At 35.6% G+C, this 19,883-nt stretch overlaps 1 protein-coding gene across 1 annotated transcript in view; it reads right to left on the bottom strand.

Annotated features, from left to right (window-relative positions):
• Positions 1–16,948: 16,948 nt before the first annotated feature.
• The window catches only part of LOC100892221 (kin of IRRE-like protein 2), a 3,778-nt gene continuing 843 nt past the window's right edge, over positions 16,949–19,883 (bottom strand). The window contains exon 1 of the mRNA XM_030991776.1: positions 16,949–19,883. This exon is cut by the window's right edge and continues 843 nt beyond it. Coding sequence (XP_030847636.1) covers positions 18,323–19,828 — 1,506 coding nt within the window. The 5' untranslated portion in view covers positions 19,829–19,883 and the 3' untranslated portion in view covers positions 16,949–18,322.

The raw sequence follows: 19,883 nt of genomic DNA, 5'->3' as shown, positions 1-19,883 counted from the left end.
ACATATGAAAAGAATTTAAGTGACTGCTATAAACAGGCGGCCTTTATAGAAAGGTAGCCTCTAAGAGAAACTACCTCAATACAGAAGAGGACTCAAAGGGAAAGGACTAAAGAAAATTGGCTATTGTGGACAGGGATTTCTTAGACAGGTTCCAAAACATGATTATATCTCTCTCTAGAGGGAGACGATGTAGGCAACCACACTGTTACAGGTGGTCTTTGTAGAGAGGTTGTTTGAAGGAGAACAGGAAAGTGGCCACTGTAGACAGATGGATTTTCTCTACATGGTCTTGAAGACATAGTTCCTCCTAGATGAAGATGATTCAGGTACCACTTTGATACAGGTGGCCTTTATAGACAGGGCACCACTAAGAGGGGCTGCTTGTCCATAGTACCCCATACTTAGTTGTACCCAGTGGAAAACTAGTAGATGAACACCTAGATCTGATCAGACAGGATCACATCTGTTAAAAGCAAGATGCTAACCTTACACAGTGTATATTCAAGGATACGAGTCAACGCCTTTCTGGCTCTCAACTGACAACATCGTCCCTCGATTACTTGTTGTCCAGGGGGATGATTCACAAAGACCGCAACTTATCTCTAAGTTGGACTTAACAATTATGGAACGCTGTTAGCATCTTTGAAATTATTTGTAAAAGATATTTTAAAAGGCATGAAATGTTAATTGAAATCATTCATATTTTCTATATCAAGGAGATTTCATGTTCTTGTTGTGGAATTTATGAAAAGTCTATACTTCAATTTTTGCTTTTGAATATATTTCATTTTAATGCTACAAATGGCTCTCCATAATATTTAGGTCCAACTTAGAGTTAAGTTCGACTTAGGATCTTTGTGAAACACCCCCCAGGTAGGGTAGGTAGCGAATTAAAGTCCTGAATCGTCCCAAGCAGCCTGTACTTTGATGCTCTTGAACCCTGTGAACCATGAAGCGCTGTGTCTTGTGTCTCTGATTAGGACTACCCTTTCTGGTAGTCCCATCCAGTTCATTTCACCGTGTGAAATTAATTGCTCATTTTTACAGACAGATGTTCGTGAAAAAATTGAGGCGAAAACACACACAAGTAGTCGGTCTGCGTGCACATGAAAATGTCAGGTACCTTGCGTCTAAAGCATATTATGCTCAAGGGTGCATTCAATTAACTTAAAGGGCTCGGCATTGTTTACAAAATAAGGGAAATGGGTCAAAACAGGGAAAGAGTATTGGTATCAGATAGCTTGGAATTGAAAGTGTGAGAGAGAGAGAGAGAGGGGGGGAGGGAGAGAGAGAGAGAGAGAGAGAGAGAGAGAGAGAGAGAGAGAGAGAGAAGAGAGAGAGAAAGAGAGAGAGAGAGAGAGAGAGAGAGTGTGGTGAAGAGGAAATGCATTTATCAGATAGTGTTCAATAATTCACCAGTATTTTGGATGTTTGTAATTCATTTGACAAAGTATATAGAATGTTTACAGATAAAGTTCATTTCTTTGTCTCGTATATCAATTATCATGCAAATGGAACTTTCATATTTTTACATTTGCAATATGGTACACAAAATATTGCTTGAAAATTATGGTGAGTTAAACTTTGCACATGCCAATATGAATTATTCTCAAATCTGAAATGTTATTTTATGGTTGTGAATATTTTTCATTTGCAAACAATGACCAGTTAGATATCAACAAATAATTGTTGACAGGAGGTCATACCAGCAGTTCTTGTAAGAAAAAGAAAGAAAAAAAAGGACAATCAAATTGGTTCGCTTCTGCTGAGATGATGTAAGCATGTTATCAAAAACATTTTTGGGTCATTTTACTGAACCAAAGTATATAATTTCTCAGTTGAATAACTCCTGAGCTTTCAGAAAAGAGCAGTCCTTTAATTCTAATCGGTCATCATCATCATGAAATTGCCGTTTGTGCTCTGCTAGGGCGCGCGCCGCCGAGCATCAAAGTTCATTTGGACGTGCTTGGTCAGGCCCGCGCTGTCATTGGCGCTGCCGCGTAGAAACGTTCCCTCTATCCCTTTTATTAGTCAAGCCAGCCTGGTTTTCAAATTCCCTTCTAATTTTTGTGCGGAACGCATTTGACACGTTTGGGGAGCAGAACGAAAAGAAGGGAGTAATGGGGAGAGGAAGAGGGAGAGGAAATTGAAAAGATTGTTAGGCTTGGCTGACTTTGATGTCTTCATTTCAAAACTGGAGGAAAATTGAATGGTTCTCAGTGTGGGGTCCAACTTTAAAGGGATACTTGATTAAAAAGCATATTTCCTCTCCCCCTTAATTGAAAGTTTCCCAGCTTGATGTCTCGATGAAAGCAATGTTCTGTAAAAACTCTCATATTAAACCTGCCAAGTTCCATTTCCAAGGACATCAATTCAAGAAAACTCAAAAACTTATTTTTAGATTTTCTTAGAGAACATTGAATCATGTGCTAATGGATAAAAAAAAATGATTACTTTTCTCAAAACAGTGAAGTACAACTTCTCAAAATTAACATTACACAATCAGGTGATGACTCTGAAATTACTAAGAAGATAACTGAAACGATACCAACATATTCATGACCCCCCCCCCTCCTTAAAACAAAGATTTTCATGCATGTTATGGTTCTTAAATGTAATCATGCACTAACTAGATTAAAAATATCATACTTTTTCTTTCTCAAAACAGTGAGTTACAAATGTTTAAATTAATATTACACAATCAGGTGGTGACTTTGAATTACTGAAAAAGATAACTGAAATGATAAAGAAAACAATGGATTTAAAGAGATATTAAAAAGTAAGGAAGATTTTCACTCACGAAATGGTTCTTGCGCGTAATCATGTACTACTTAGATGAAAAAAAGACGATATGAATATTTTGTTGGGGAAAGTGAGGTATAGATGTTTATTTTAATATCATGTAATTGATAATGACTTTCAAATTAATGAGAAAATTACTGAAATGATACAGAAAAAATAGAGAGTGTGAAAGAGAGAAATAGAGAGAGAGAATGGAGAGAGGGAGGGAAAGATAAAGAGAGACAGGGACAGGGAGAGAGAGAGAGGGAGGGAGGGAGAGGGAGGAAGGGAGAGGGAGAGGGAGGTAGGGAGGGAGGGAGGGAGAGAGAGAGAGAAAGAGAAAGAGAGAGATTTAGAATTTCATTTTATTAATACATATGCATAACTTATAATGTCATTAAAAAAGAAGCTCTAAAAATAGCAATTTTAGGAATTTAGGATAAAATGATGTAATCAAGGAAAAAAAAATATAAGAGATAAAAAAGAACATAGAGTTGAAGAGACAAGAGAATAAGCCATGTTTGTTTCAGACTTTCTCCTCCATTAGACTCAGTTCTTCCATTATAATCAGTTTTATCATAATTAATTCATCATTCACATTTATATGGATGCCTGTAGGTATGCAGTCAGTCTGATTATCCCAATTCAACATGCATTTAAAGACAAGCACACATAAACACATTAATGAACATGGTTTTCATGGTGATGCTCATGTTTGATTTCAATAAATTATAATGATTACTTCATTATTTGGAAAATTGGATAGCTAGAGATTCATGATGCAGTTCCATGTTAGAACAATATAGAGCTGTCTTGTTGGTTCGAGGCAAGCACAATTACTCCAGAAAATGAATTTCCAAATAATTATTCCACCAGCCCAAAATGGGAATCCACCCTCTATTTGATTATTCATTATTCATTCCCAACCCTAAATGTCTCACAGCGTCAATTTCCAGAGCCAACAGTTCCGCCTTGTATGTTTCATCTTTGAATGATACGATATTCATCTCTACATGCGAGAGGGCATCAAATCTGACGCCTGTACTAACAACCCCCTAGCACCATCTCTAATTCAACCCAGTACTTTCCCGCCGATGTCCATTCAGCGCCAGAATACGAATTGACTGACTGACGTGACATCTCCATCGATAACGATGACACCGACGAGATAATCGTGATCATGCTCATGAAAAATAATAGGATTTTCACGCCTGCTTGTTAGCAACTACAGTCTCATTAATATTCAACAAAGGGGACGGTTGTAGCGATCGCAGTCAATGAAGCAAGAAAAAGTGACTTTTCGTGTGTACAGAGCATATCTGTACACACCCAAAGTTAATAGGCTGAGTCATAAAGTGTGATGCATTTTTTATATTTGTTTGGGACAGATAGAAATTAGTTTTCAGGAATAAATATACATGGGTTGTATAGGTGGTACCATATTTTGTAATTTAAAAGGCTTGCAGAATGTTGCAATTGGTAAATGATTTTACTGTGACATATAATGGAAGTTGATATTGCCAATAGACCCGTTTACTGATAGATTTCAATTTATGCATGTTCTCTCCCGATCCTTTAGTTACCAGCCATTTCATGCACCTGCTATGAATCATGACATCTCTATGGATGGATTCACTTTGCATGCATTATTTGTTGCTATGTTGGGCAAGAACCTGGCAAGCTTTTTAGTTGTCTCAAGAAACGGGTCTACTTGTTCAAATGAAAATTTATCAATTAAGTAATTAGCTCATCTGATCTCATCTGTCTACACCAAGTCTGTCTCCTTCCTGACAGGTCTACCAGCATGTTTCTATATACAGCCCATCTATTATCCATCTCATGATATCAGATTTACCCATTTTCATGACTCATGAAGTCTAAGTATTATCTGGTCTAAATACCAATAGGGCTATACTAATTGTTCCATCTACAATGTCTCAAAGCTCACTCTGCCCCTTCTCTGTAGTTTTAGAGTTGGACCAAATGGATATTAGACCCAGTAAGTTAGAGACGTGCTCGTATTCTACTACAATTTAAACCTGTGCTGGGCTTAAGCATTTGGTAAAAATTAGGTTTCACAAGGAAGTTAGTCTGAGGACTACATTTCCCTTTGTTAAACATGACTTTGGACCCATGCATGGTCAGGTTTAACAGAACTAGTAGAATACAGAACCAAATTAAGCTTCAATGGTAATAACTTCTGATTAGACAAAATGGATTATGACCAGAAACTGCAGAAGGAGGAAACAGAGAGGAGGAAAAAGGGAGGGGGAAAGAAAGAAAGAGGATAAACTTAAAGAAAAAGGATGAATGGAAGAAAATCCCATCTTTCAGTTGTGCATAAAGATGCAGACATGACATCATATGCCAGAAATAGAAAATGATGTAATTGCCATACTTGAAAGTTGAAACACAGGGTGAAAACGCTAAATGAATAGTGATTCACTGTTCTATTAGACGAGAAAGCTGGTAATTGTGGTTATTTTTCTCCCGGTTGTGTCACAATAGAAGATCAACAAGTTGTCCCTTTGAACCTTCTCCGCATCACTGAACTGTGAATAGGTTTGGACAATAGCTGTGTTTTAACCTGTTTGACTTCATGACCACAATCATACCGGTCCCATTTATTCTGAATCATATCAACTAAAAGTATTGCTCAGTCAGAGAATTGTCAAGTGCATAAGGTCCATAGATGATATTCATTTTTATACATTTTGAGTTAAAGGCCTCTGTCATGGATCGTATGATTATTCTTAAAACATCTGCAATAATATTAAGATGAGAATAGGCATGACACTTACGGTATTGAATGAATATTAGTAATTAATATGATAACATTTTATTGTAGAGATATTAAATTGAAAGCTTGCCTACTAAGTTTTTAAGGTTTCTAGAAGCTTAAACTACAAATTGTAATTACCCCAACCAATGAAATATCTCTCTAGAGTTAGACATATCTGGTGTTCAAAAATAATTGTTTAAAGTTGCTGACGTTAGTCATGTATATAACCTCTTCCATAATGAGATTGACCTAATTAATAGACTCATCTTTGAATATACACTCTTAGATACACCTGTATCTATATTTCATCTCTTTCATATCAGACTGAGAGCCAGCGAGGCATTGATAGAATAAAGTTTTAGTTTTAAAAGGAGTTAATGCCCTTCTGGCTCTCAGCAGACAATATTTTCTGTCTAGGGTCTAGGTGGCTTGTGGTTTACATTAACAATAGACATGATGGGTGTTTCCTTATACCAATTGTACAGATGAAAAGAAAAGGTTCTCCCAGATTTTGTCCTTTGTTATATTGTGAGTCACTTTGATGATCTGTACTCCTGAACATAGATCTTGTATCAATAGATATTTGTATAATTGTGGTGGTCATTAGATGTATACATAGCGGCACCATGCAGCACTACTCATAAAAGCATATCAAAATTTCAAACACGTAATGTTTGTTCACCTCTGATTAAACAGTGGCTTTTTGAAAGGAAAGTAGCGATGGGTGTTGCCCATTTCTGTCTGGTATAAGAACAAGGGCTTTCCCCGCTGAGTAATGCATTGAGTCACAATTTTCTTCTCAATCTTGAATATACCGGTATATGCATGCATTGTATTGGTGGATATGTTTTAACATGGTGGTCAGCAGATGTTAAGTAAGCACACCAAGCACATTGATTCGTGGAATATGTTTGTTCAACTCTGATTAAGCAACTTGGATTTTGGAAGATTTTTTTTTTAAATGGGTGTTTCTAATTTCTGTTTCCCATTTCTGTCTGGTATAAGAATAAGGCTGCCCCTGCTGAGCAATTAATTGAGTCATAATTTTCTTCTCAGTCATGAATATACATGTACATGCATTCGTCTAGAGCCAGAAGGGTGTTAACTCTGTGTAAAATGATATGAGTTAGGGCCCTTCTAACTCCAAACAGAAGCCTTAAGTTGTACTGATGATAAACATGTATAGAACAACCAAGGGCACTGAGCATACATGAAATGGTGGTTTCATAAGATTTTTTGTTGTTGGGTGGGCGTTTCCCATTTCTGTCTGTCTGGTATAAGAACAAGGGCTATCCCCGTTGAGTAATAATCTGACTCACAAATTTCTTGAAACCAGTGTAAGTTCATCCGTTGTTCAGTGAGCAAACTGAATAGTGCGGGCCGTTCGAGGCCTATACAAACAAAGATGAATTCATAGTAATGGTATCATGCATGAATGCCTAAAAATCAATGAATCTGTTGAACGATTGCAAACTTAAATCAAGGTTAAATTCTGTCTGCTATGAGCAAAAAAGTGTTATCTTACAGCCTTTAACACAGAGATGACACACATTTCTGGCTCTCAATCTGCAATTTGTAGGAAAGTTGTCAAAATGGTCTTGTTTCCCTCATTGTAACCAATCTGTTCCTGGATTAATTTCATGTAGAAATTTATAATAAATTGGAAGTCCGCTCCTAACATTTGTTATTTAATTTTAGAACAAAAAAAGGGGGGAAAAGTAGCTTCATACATTAACAATTCAAATGGGAAAAGGAACAGATGTTTTAAATTTGTGTTGTTCATCATACTCGCATTACCTTTGAGCATTCCACTAATTGGTTTTTGGTAGATGCTTTTATTGATTCAAATGTATTTTTGTATTGAATAAATCAAAAGAGTTTTGTTATCGATTTAATCAGGTTATAAATTATTGCTGTTTATTACAAAGGGAGAAAATTCATGTCAATCAAAGTTTTAATCCAAGAAGTTTTCAAAGAAATACACATTAAATAAGTTGCGGTAAAATGTAAGTAACCTTCAGTGTAATTTTAGAATTTTTTTCATAGTCCAATGGTATTTCATTCTTGGTACAGTATTGACTAATCAAATTAAGTAATTTGAAAATAGTTTCCTAAATTGCTAAATACTCCAGGCTACTTAATGAGTTCTGCTTGATATATTCATTGAAATTACAAATGAAATGGTAGATGCTGTTTGTGTTGTAAAATATTTTGTTGATTTGGAAGGCTTTCTTGCAAGTGAATTTCAGCCAATAGAAAAAGGGTGAGTTATTTCAAAAATGATTTATGGATCTATAATGTAGGACCTCAATGCAGGGTAGGCTAGACTTCAAATCTTGTATTGGAATTATTCAAATTCAGATAGAATTTTTGATTTTAATTGCAAAAATACAGCTGCTCATTCAGAGACTTGCAGGGGTTGCTTTAAATACTAACCAAATTTCAGTAATTAACATGTTAATTGTGAGCTCTTACAGTATATATTAAAGTATATTATCTCTCCTCTCAGACAATTATTTTCACGAAGGGCATAAAAGAAAATTAAAAAAAAAGGGAATGTAGTATCGTAAAATGCGATGTTAAGAGCTAGAAATGACTTTGTAAGATAAGTTTTTTTTTAATGCAATAAAAAATAAAAAAAGAAAAAAAGAAAGAAAAAGAAATAGATCAAAACAAATAAAAATAAAACAAAACCCAGTAGTAAACTGTTATCTTTCTCAGGGCTGTGTTTTCGTGTAATTTGACCAGCTGAACAAACAGTTCTCAGAATCGAGCTTCGTCAAATATTCCATAACAAATTTGCAGTAATTAGTGTTTTAATTTTAAAACCTTACAGTATATTAAATAGGTTATCTCTCTTCTTAGGTTATTATATGCCTGAAGGGAATGAACAAATATAAATGAAGTTTGATATTGAGAGCTAGAAATAAATTTATAAGAAAGAAAAACAAACGAAAACAAAACCAATAGATTAATGGTTATCTTTTTTAGGGTCAGGTTTTTACGAAAGGTACACAGCCAGAACAGGTGGCACAAACAGTTTTTAGGAATAAATATATTATTATCTGAGTTTCAAGTGGCTATATTTCAATATTCTTATCAGGAATTGATGTCAAGGAGGTATCGAAGCAAGCACGTTTTAATCTGCTAAAAACTACCTTATGAGGCAGGTGTTCTGTACTAGTCTAGGTTTGCAGACCTGTGTATAAAGTGTGATGGATGGAGTTTGTTAGGCTTAGTTTTCAGACCCTGAAGCATCATTTTGCATTCTCAACTGGGTATCATGCTTTTTTTACTGGAAAACAATTGCTTGCAAGTACATCCATGTTGGTCAAAGATCACTTTGGATGTAATGAATCCGGCCATTGTTAATTTTTATTTTATTTTAGGGCTATGGATGTTATACGTGTACATTTAATGTACTTGAATTAAAGTTGTATAATGACTGAATGGAAATTGTAAAATCTTCCCTCCACATATTTTTCGAATAGATATATCAGAATATCATTTTAATGCTTATGCTTATAGATATGTCCCCAAATGATTCAATTTACACTATATCTGTAAAATGCATGTCTCTTTTTGATTATTTTTGAGCTATGTTAACTGTTATTTCTAGATTTTTTTATTACATGCATGTTATATAAGACACTTACACATACCAGCTCTGGGGACTTACAGTCAGGATGTATTATGAATACATGCCTAATATTTTATTGTATACAATTGTATACATTTCATATTTCTGCCCATATGTGCATCACATGTACAATTTCAATGTCATGCAGACAAAATATATCACAGAAAAAGCCACAGGTGCATGGCTATTGTCCGATTGATTACGTATTTAGAAACAGAAAAAGCACAGAATCATTGAGTCATAAAGATTTTACACTTTGAAGTGTTACGACAAATCAATACAGAATTTCAGATTTTTCTTTGTTGATTTTTAGATAGTTGCTGTATGCATGTATATTTCTGTCTTTTTCTGTGCCAGGGGAATATGTAAGCTATGCATATGTTATTTTCACACAGTGAAAAATGAGCTGAAATGATATGCTGCATGGTTGACAATATGTATGTACACAAAATGAAAGGGATTTATTGATTTTGTTCTTGCCTCTTGTAATGATATCCAAAGTTATATGTCTTATAAAGTCCTTAATTCTCCATCATCCCTCATTTCTGTATGAAAAATCTTTTTTGAAAGTTATCATAATGATATTTATCATTTACTGAAATCAAATGTTTGTATTGTACATTTGTACATTCGTCTGTGTATACATGTGATGTTTACATACATATTTCATTGAACATATGTTACTGATTTGTGAAACATATGTCAATTGGAGTATCAGTGTACATACAGCACCATGTACCAGTAGTATGCAATAACTGCACGGTTTCATGACTGAAGAAAAAGTGTGATTATATCAAACAATTACCAGAATAATATTATGTTTTAGGTATGAGCAGATGCAGCATCATCATAATTCAGTTGTGAATAATTAAAATTGGTACTTTTTGTTTTGATGATGTAAAATAGAATCTGTACAATTTGAAAACCTTTTCACAGAGGGTAAGCCAAAAACAAGAACAAAAACAATGCAGAAACAAACGAACAAGACAAAAAAAAAAAAAAAAAAAAAACCCAAAACCAACCAACTAAACAAACAAACAAACAAGAAATGAAATTGCACCTTTGTTGTTTAATATATGCAGTAAAATCCTGCTTCGTTCCAACTATGTATATTATGTCCGATTCGTGCATGTTATTTAAGTCCGCATCATCTATGACATAAATGACCTGGAAATAAACAATGGGGTTCTTTTCCTTTATGGATTCCTGAAGCCATTTAGTTGTCAAGAAAAAAGATAATTGTGCTAGATACTAGTTGCCATGGCAATCAGATGAATCATAGACAATAAAATATACATTTGTTATGTAATGAAGATGATTATGATAGTTGGGTTGACAATGGGAATAAAATTAGTGCACTAGTGATTGAAATGGCTTCCCCATACACGAATGTAAAGAATAACTGACCATAATTTTCCAATTCTTTATTTTTTATATTTTCTTTTCTTTTGTGTTTCTTTTTTTTCTTACATTTATTGATTTGTCCATAGCACATTCGACATGGCTATTTGTTTTGCTCACTTATCAATAAAAGACTCATTATTGACAGATAAGGAAATAAGATTCCAAACATTAATACTTTTTTCATAATAAAATAATAACATTATTCTTCATTTTGGTTTTGGCATGTTTAATTTCCTTGAATTATGTTAGTTTAAATAGATATCCTAATATTATTTTTTTGAAAATCTACTGTAAGGCCTTATGTATTTTATTTCTATATGTCTATTTCATGTTGTAAACATTCTAGTGTTAGTCCATGGATGACTGCATTGTATGTTTTTGTTCAGATGAATCAAAATTGAATTGAATTGAGTGAAATAACTGCCTTTGTTTTAAAGCACAAAGTCAATTATTATCTATATATGTTATAACATTTTGATAGCCTTATCTTCTGCAACCATGCATTAAAGCTCCCAAATAGTGCATTGTTTTGATATTGGAATTATGTTATGTATATATTGCTCTCAGCTCTTAAGCTTTTATGAATGTGATGAAGACAACATTTAAAAAAAATCTGAGCAAACCACATGAAATTCAGCCTTAAAGTTGAGAGTTTGAATGAAACATTAATTCAGTAAAAAGAAATTATGCAAAGAGAATTACCGGTAGTTTTGGAAATATTGCAGAACATGAGTGAAACATTGACGATAATAGATGGGATAGAGGAGAGATATTAGTAAACACGAATGAATCACATTGATAAACCTTTGGAAAGGGTAGGTATAAAGGAGATACAAATGAAGACAACTGGGCTGACTATTTATCAAAGCCGTACATCATCATCGAGCACTGTAATGGACAGCAAGAGACAAGGAAGATAAGGTTTCAACTCCTCTGCCGATGCATATCTAGCTAATTTGATGAAATTGTTTCATTTGGAAGGGGACACGTACGCCGTCGTCGATCGGGTGGAGTCCGGGACTCCGAGCTGTTGACGCGAGCTGTTCCATCCAGTGGAAGTTACTGAGGAGGAGGGTGATATGTATGCTGAGGGTTTGTTAGGTCTTTGTTCTGGTGGAATGTTGTGGATTGACAGATAGAAAGACATGGCATCCCTGGAGGATATGAGAGAGAGAGAGAGAGAGAGAGAGAGAGAGAGGGGAGGGAGAGAGAAAAGAGAAAGAGAGTGAGAAAAGGAGAAAGAGAGAGAGAGAGAGAGAGAGAGAGAAGAGAGTAGAGGAGAGGAAAGAAGAGAAGAGTAGTGAGAGAGAGAGAGAGAAAGAGTAAGAAGGAAAAGGAGAGAGAAAGAGAAAAAAAAGTGTGAGAGAGAGAGAGAGACTGACTGACAGAGAGAAAAGGAAGATAGACAAACAGATAATAAAGAGAGTGTGGAGAAAAGGGAGATAGTGAGAGAGACAGAGAGAGAGAGAGAGACAGAGAGAGACAGAGAGAAAGAGAGAGAGAGAGCCAGAGGGAGAGAGAAAGAGAAAGATTGATAGAGGATGATTGTAAGGAGAGATGGAGAGTTACAAGAGAAAGAAACTAGAGATGAAAAGAGTACAAAGGAGGAACAGTGGAGAGATTGAGATAGACAGTGAGACAAAGAGCAAAAGAGAAATAGAGAGAGAGAGAGAGAGAGGGGGGGAGAGATAGATAGATAGATAGAGAGAGAGAGAGAGAGAGAGGGAGAGAGAGAGAGGGAAAGAGAAAGAGAAAGAGTGGATTGGAGAATTGATGGGCCAAAGGTAATGCAGTAGAGAAACATAAGAAAATAGACAGAAGGGAAATGAGATTCAAGATGCAGAAGTTGTGATTAATGTGACTAAAATTAATTAAAAGTATTAAGAACAATTTAACAAAATGTGCTGAGAGAATCTTTCAGGATTTATACATTCAAAAGGAAATTAATTATGGAAATGATTAATCATAGAAATTAAGGTCATACAAGAGGCAAAGGAGATTCAGAGTTTGAGATCTCACTGAAATAAGTCTACTTGGACCCACAAGGGTGAAAACTTCCTTTTGACTTTCAAACATACCACGTAACATAAAACAGTGATTCAAGAGAAAAGAGTGAATATGTGGAAAAGTAGTCCAGAAATGAAAATTTAATTCGATTTTATGGCATGTAGAGATTAATTTTCTTTAAGAAACTATACTATAATCATTTTAATTATTTGACTTTGAACTTTTTTATTGAAATTGTCATTTACATCATCATCATCATGATCATTACCATTATCATAAACATCATCATCATTACTATCATCATCATAATGATTATCATCACCACCACCTTCCTCCCCTCCTCCTCCTCATCTCCTCCTCATCTCCTCCTTCTCCCCTCCCCTCCTCCACCCCTCCCCGTCCTCTCCATCTCCTCGCCTCTTTCCCCTCCTCCTCATCATGATCCTTTATGCTTTGATTACATGTAATGTAAAGTATTTCACATTTACATTAACCCATTATTTCAACAGATTTGCAATGTCTTTGAGGAGTGTCATTTTTCAATCTAAGATATCACCTGAAATCAGTACGCAAGCAATGACACAGGAAACAAAGTATCCCAGACACAGTTGTTGTATGTTGCAATTTTTTGAAATTTATTCAAAATAATATCACATGTTTGGTGAATTGACATCAATAAGTTACAAACAATTTCATATTCATTTTAATTCATCTTTTTTTGTTGAATAATATATATAGTGGCAATTTGTGAAGAACGATAATAACATCAGCTGAATATAAAAAAAAGTCTATTTTATATTTTGTATGCAAAGAGGCAGAAGAGTTAATTGGAAGTCCACCCTGATATTAAGTTGATTTTAGTAGAAGCAGAAAAATAAGAGGAAATGGTCAGTGAAAGTGTGAGCAGAATCGGATAAAAAATAAGAAAGTTCTAAATAATTGAAGTTGCGATCAGACAAACACATATCGGCAACTCTGTGATGTATCTTGGGAGGTTAATTCTCTCCTATTTGCTCTGTGTAAAAAATCAACAACAAAAATCAGAAGTGTCTATTTTCCCTAATATTATAAAGAAAATGTTTGATCATACATCCACCCTAATTATAATTATTGCAAATATGTTTCTATACGACCTCCATTTGAAACAAATCTATTCCATCATCAGTAAGACAGAAAATGAAACTTTATCAAATTTCTGTACAGAGCAAATTGAAGAGGATCTCGCAAGATACTTCACAGAGGTTGTCAATTAGTGTTTCACTGATGAAAACTTCAAAAATTCATACCTTTCCTACTTATAATCAGACATTTCTCAAAAATTCACCAATTCATTTCTGTTGTTTTTCTGCTTAGATAGCAGCTAATTATCAAGGTGGTCTTCCCCTTTAAGTCTGTGTAAAATGGTATGGGGTGGACACCCTTCTGTCTATCTGCAGACAAGTAGCAAGTTTACAAATACAGTAGATTTAAAGACAGATTACTATCAAAATCATAAATGACTATACACTAGCTGTGTCATAAAAAGTATGCTTGATTTAAGTGACTGTATCAAGTCATACATGGAGTGAGGAAGTGCATTTGAAATAATTAGGGGGGAGAGAGAGAGGGAGTGAGAGAGAGAGAGAGAGAGGGAGTGAGAGAGAACATAACTTTTGGAGGGAGAGCAAGAGAGAGAGAGCATAACTTTTGGAGAGAGAGGGAGAGAGAGAAGAGAAGAAAAAAGAAGAGAAGAGAAGAGAAGAGAAGAGGGAGAGGGAGAGAGAGAGAGAAGGAGGAGAAAGAGAAGGAGAAGGAAAGAGAAGAGAAGAGAAGAGAAGAGAAGAGATGGACAGAAAGAGCAGACAGAGCAAGGGGAGAGGAGGGAGAGGGAGAAAGAGAATTCATATATAGCTAAGTGAAATGAGCAAGTGCAAGGGATTTTATTTGACAAATAACTCCTTATGTGATTCAAAGGCCACATTATGAAACAAGAACTTATATATAAGAAACAGATTCTCTTAAAGTTGCAGGTCATATTGATGAACTGTAGCAAATGTAATAACAGTAATCACAGTCATAATTTCAAGATTAAAAAATATACTTCTGAACGGCAGTGAACCTCGTTAGAAGACTTAGAAATGTTTTTACAATGCGAAATGTTACATCATATCTTCAGAATGCAGGAAAAGTTTTGCAGATACTTTTAAAATAGAACTGAATACGATAACCATTCGCAAGGCCCACCAAATCACGGATCCTTCATTATTTGTGATAACTTTTCCTTCACTTTACTACTCTCACCACTACCAAAGTACAAGATGAAGATACATAATGGAGAGACAGCATAGCGTGTGTAGAGATTCAGGGTATTGCTTGAGAAGAAAAAAAAAAGAGGGAAAAAAGCAGTATTGAATTTCATTCTGAAGTTTGGTGGTGATCTTTTAGACAGCTGTGCGATCGCGTACGGCATGTGGCAGAGTCGCGACGCAGCCCCTGGTAAACCCATCCCAGCTCAGTTACGCTCTCTCGTTTAATCAAAATCTTAGCCGAGCTTAATGGGAACACCAGCTTCAAGAAAGCATGACTGAATCATATTAAATAACTGCCAATTTGGGGGAAATCATTTTCGTTACGCGACCCCTTAAAGAGACAAGGTGGAAAGAAAGTAGCGATAACCAAAAAAAATGCTCTAGATTTTTTAAAATGTGGATTCTGAAGGTAGCAGCGAGTTTCTCAATATTTTACCATTATTTTTATTAAATATAGATTTCTTCATACAAGAAAAAACATGATAGAAATAAAGTATTTGATTTTTGTGAAACAACTAAAAACAAATAATTGATTTTGAAATTTCATATCATTGATATAGTGAATCTTCAAGTTATGTGCCATCTAACAATGCAGTTGTTTGACATAATGTATATCCATTCGCATGTATCATACCATTTTGCAATACCATTCAAGTTATTTTTTCAACGTGCAGATCTACATTTCGATTGCTGATCCTGTAATTTACCATTTTTTCACAATATATCACATTCATTGCAAATATATACAATTGCATCAATACTTTATATCTTTTTTGTAAACAAAAAATGTACACCTGAATATAATCCCTTTTTTAAATTCACGCCACCCTCAAGACTTCACTCTGTCCCTCTGACGTTGTGATACCGAGATCTGCCAAACCATGCGGTTGTCGGGGATTGCGCCTGCTTTTTTGGCACAACGCCTTTAATATGTGATGAGCAAAATTAATTTTTCATGACAAAAAATGCAGATGTTGACATAATCTAATAAATTAAGCAGAAGCTTTGACATATATTGCACTCAATGACAACAACAAGGCATTTGATGCTCCCTTCGTAAGTCTTCAACAATCATAATTGTCCACTACCCGAAGCCTGGCTTCCCCATTAAATAATTATTTTATTACAGTGGATAGGAAATAAGTTGTAAAATTCAATGGACTAATTGCCTATAAATTGAATTAGAAAAAGGTATGTGTGATGGGTTTATTACTGCCATAAATTGCATGACCATATTACAATCTTCAGAGTGATGTTAAAGCTGTATATCTTACGTTTTTGATGGAAAATATGTTACAAAAGAAGATGTACATCAATATGATGGTAACAACAGTTTTGTTTATGGTAGCAGAGAAAGAGGACCAAGGTTATTGATTTTTTTTTGAAAATTTGATGTTGGAAACAGTTTATTTGTGTATAGGATATTTTTTTTTTAAAGGATGGGAATAGAAATGAAAAAATGGAGAAAGGAAATGCCTTTGTCAGTACTCCAGAATGTGTAACATTTGGCGCAGTTTGAAAAATATAAAAAACTTTGTTTTGGATGTGCATTGATATCTTGAATAGACAAAAAATGGTTGTTCTTCATTACTATATTTAATATTGGATCTAACTTTGTATATATCCTCTCTTTGAAGTTATGCGGTCCATTTTACAAAAAAAATTGGAACGTAAGAAGAATTTCGGTTGTTAAAAGAAATGATGAATGAAAACGAAATGTTTAGGGTCTCCTGTTAATGTGTCATTGTCTGAGAAGCAGAAGGGAATTGAATATTTTAAAGAAAATAAGTTAAGACCCTTTTAGCCCTCAACAAATTATTTCAACATGTCTGCCATTTTTGTAACTATGAACAGCCTTAAGCTGGGGTAGTAATGTGGAGCCGACAGACATGAGCGCTATACAAGAACCCACTATTATTATAATTATTATTATAAGAAATGTAAACAAAATTGGACATAAACAAAGTTATTATAATCAATTATTCTGATAGTATGAGATAATTATATATCAACTACTTGGTATGATTTAGACGCGATCCTCCGTGCTACATTTTATGGAATGTTGTAACATGGTTTTATTCTGGACTTCACTTGTACACATTAAAGAGGCACATAATGATCAATCGTAATCATATCATTTACAACTTATCCTGCCCACCACTAAGGCTGAATTATCAACAAAACATGAGTTGGTATTTAACATTAACAAACTTGCAAAATTGTGCTTAAACTTGTGAACTTAATGCTAAAATTTGACAATTTCCAATTAAATTAGAGAACATATAAATTGAGCCTGCTCATTGATAAACAAGAAGGTGGCAAATTGCAACTCTTTCTTTCACATAAATTAATTAATACACAACATATTTCAAATGTAAAACAAAATCACATGTACAAAAATTGATCCGTCTGCATTTCATCAAAAATAAGTGTTTGGATAGTATATTTACTTATGTACATAACATATTTTATATAAATGCTAAATCATTTTATACGTTTCTGCTTATTATAATGCAAGTGGTAGTTTTATAATGCTGGTACTCGGCTCATTCTTTAAATTCAACTTGTTTAATGCAGCTATGTATTAGGCTCCACGCTTTGACATAATGTATATTATAGCATAACTGAAGAGACATTACACTGTGCCTCTTGTATGTTGATGAAAAACAACCAACAAAGATAAATTTTCATCAGATTTTCTCATTTTTTAAAATTATATACCAAATATTTTATTGCCGTAATATGCTTGCGCATCTCAAAATTTATATCATAGTGATATTACTCTAGTCTGTCATCATTTTAGGCAGATTTCTTTCAGGTTTTTATGTAACATTACAGATGATTTCTTGGAACTTAAAAATACAGTGTATATGCACTTCTATGATCAATGCAATTTACCATTCTTTCAGTTAAAATTTGTTTCTTCACAATTGGTAATTTCTCTTCCATTTCATCTAATGGTGGACTATTCTGTTGCAATGCTAATGTGCATATCCGAACCCGCTCTGTAAAAATAAGAAGCAAAACAAAGCTTGCATTTAGTCCACAATGAAGATGGTGACGCTGCATGCTCTCCAAGTCTGATGGGTGTTTTTATTGGAGCAGTTACGGTGTTAGAATCCCCATTCTGTTTATGCATCATTCAACAGAGAGGCATTAGACGGGAATGCAACACTTTAGCACAGCATAGTACATCCATATGAACCTGTTTGCTCTTCAAACGTATGACCATCAGTTGAAGAAGCTTTAAGATGTATTATAGTCTCTGGTTTATAAACGGGTTTTTTACTGAAAAGGAATTTCCCTTATAGAGTTTGTGATATATCATTGAATTACAATATTTGGGGTCAGAGCCTGGTTGTATTCTTATGCGAGATATTTGGATCTATAGCTTGTAAAAAGTCTCAATTTGCCCCAAGGCTATATTTGCATGGTGTACGTGCCATCGTCCCAATCTTGTCCTATTTCTTGGTAAGGAGGGTCCTCCTCTTCGACATGGGGCACTTGTACACTTACGTTTCTTTGCCACACTGGGCGATGAGTCCTCTGCCATGTGTTGAGCTCTCTTAAATGATCCTTAGGCTCAAAATATATACTTGTTTGGTCCCAAATGGGCCTTTCGTTTGGACCGTAGTTAGGCCCAAAGGTGGATCCATAGACGCTGTTGTCGTAGGAGCCTTTGTGCTGCACAGGGAAGCACCTGCACAGATAGCCAAGGGTTATAACAAGCACTATGAGAATTAAGAGACCGATGATTCCGATGATGATTGCAAGGATCTCCGGGCTCAAGGGCACTGTTTCTGAGGCGGAGCTGCCAACGTCTGGCTTGTATGGAGGAATATCTGTGGAGGTCTTTGGTCGAATGGTGACAACGGTGGAATCGTTGCTCTTTGGAGTTGTGGTTTCTACAATAACAGGTTGAACGATCATCAACAAACTGGAAGAGAGACTTCCGATGGCATTACTTACATTGCACGTGATAAGTGTGCCATTGTCGATATCCCTTGGATTAATCATCATTTGCGTTTTGTCTTGAGAAAATTTGACGCGCTCTGCAGGAATTTCAGGCGATCTCTTCCAAAAGTAATGACTGGGTTCTGGATTCGCGTCAGCAATACATTGGAATACAAACTCCTCGTCGGCATGGACAGCTTCATTTATTTTATCGAGGCTGACTCGTGGTTTATACAAGATGTTCAGACCATCCAGGACACAATGCTCTGCATACGTATCATCCGCCTCGCTACTTGCGTGGCACTCGAATGAGGCTCCATTCAAACTTGCGTCCGCTTGAAACCTATGTCGCAGGGTACGGTATCCAGTCGTAACAGTGTCATCGATTTCAACTTGCGATATAAGAATTCCATTACGCGTCCATTTAAGGGTGACCGGTGGGTTAGCTCGCTCGGACTTGCACAAGATCGTAACAAACTCACCTTCCGTGTAGTTCAGCTTCGTCAGGGGCTCACAGAGTGGAAATCTTTTTCTGTCAGGAAGATGGTATATTTCCAGACGGGCGCTACGGGACCTTAACACTTCTACGGCAACCCCGGCAGCAGAGATACTTTGGACCGCGCACAAGTAGCTGTGATCGTCTGATTTGGATACGGAGCGTATGTGCAGGTTGTATTGGCCAGAGTTGGTATTGACCATGATGGAGTATCGTGTGGCGTTGAGCTGGTGACCGACTATCGCCGTACCGTTGCTGAGGAGGATTCCACCTCGGTACCAGAGCACCACGTGCCGTGCATTTAGGTTACTGATGCTACAGTCCATGGTGGCAGCTCGTCCTTCCAGCACCGCCACAGGCCTTGGCTGCACCGTGAATTGAGCCGTTTGGCACAGAGCTCCTAATGCAAGGTGTAACATTATCAATGCCTTGCTTACAAGCAAGACATTCAAGTTATTGCAGCTCATCACTGCCATTTCTGCTTCAGTTTATAGAATCCAGGTAAGATAGTCGTCAAGATTACTGATATGC

Source organism: Strongylocentrotus purpuratus, unplaced genomic scaffold (genome assembly GCF_000002235.5).
Source record: "Strongylocentrotus purpuratus isolate Spur 01 unplaced genomic scaffold, Spur_5.0 spur5_scaffold_2, whole genome shotgun sequence".
Lineage (NCBI taxonomy): Eukaryota > Metazoa > Echinodermata > Echinoidea > Camarodonta > Strongylocentrotidae > Strongylocentrotus > Strongylocentrotus purpuratus.
The sequence above is the reverse complement of the archived record's forward strand: the minus strand, read 5'-3'. Positions and strand labels throughout refer to the sequence as shown.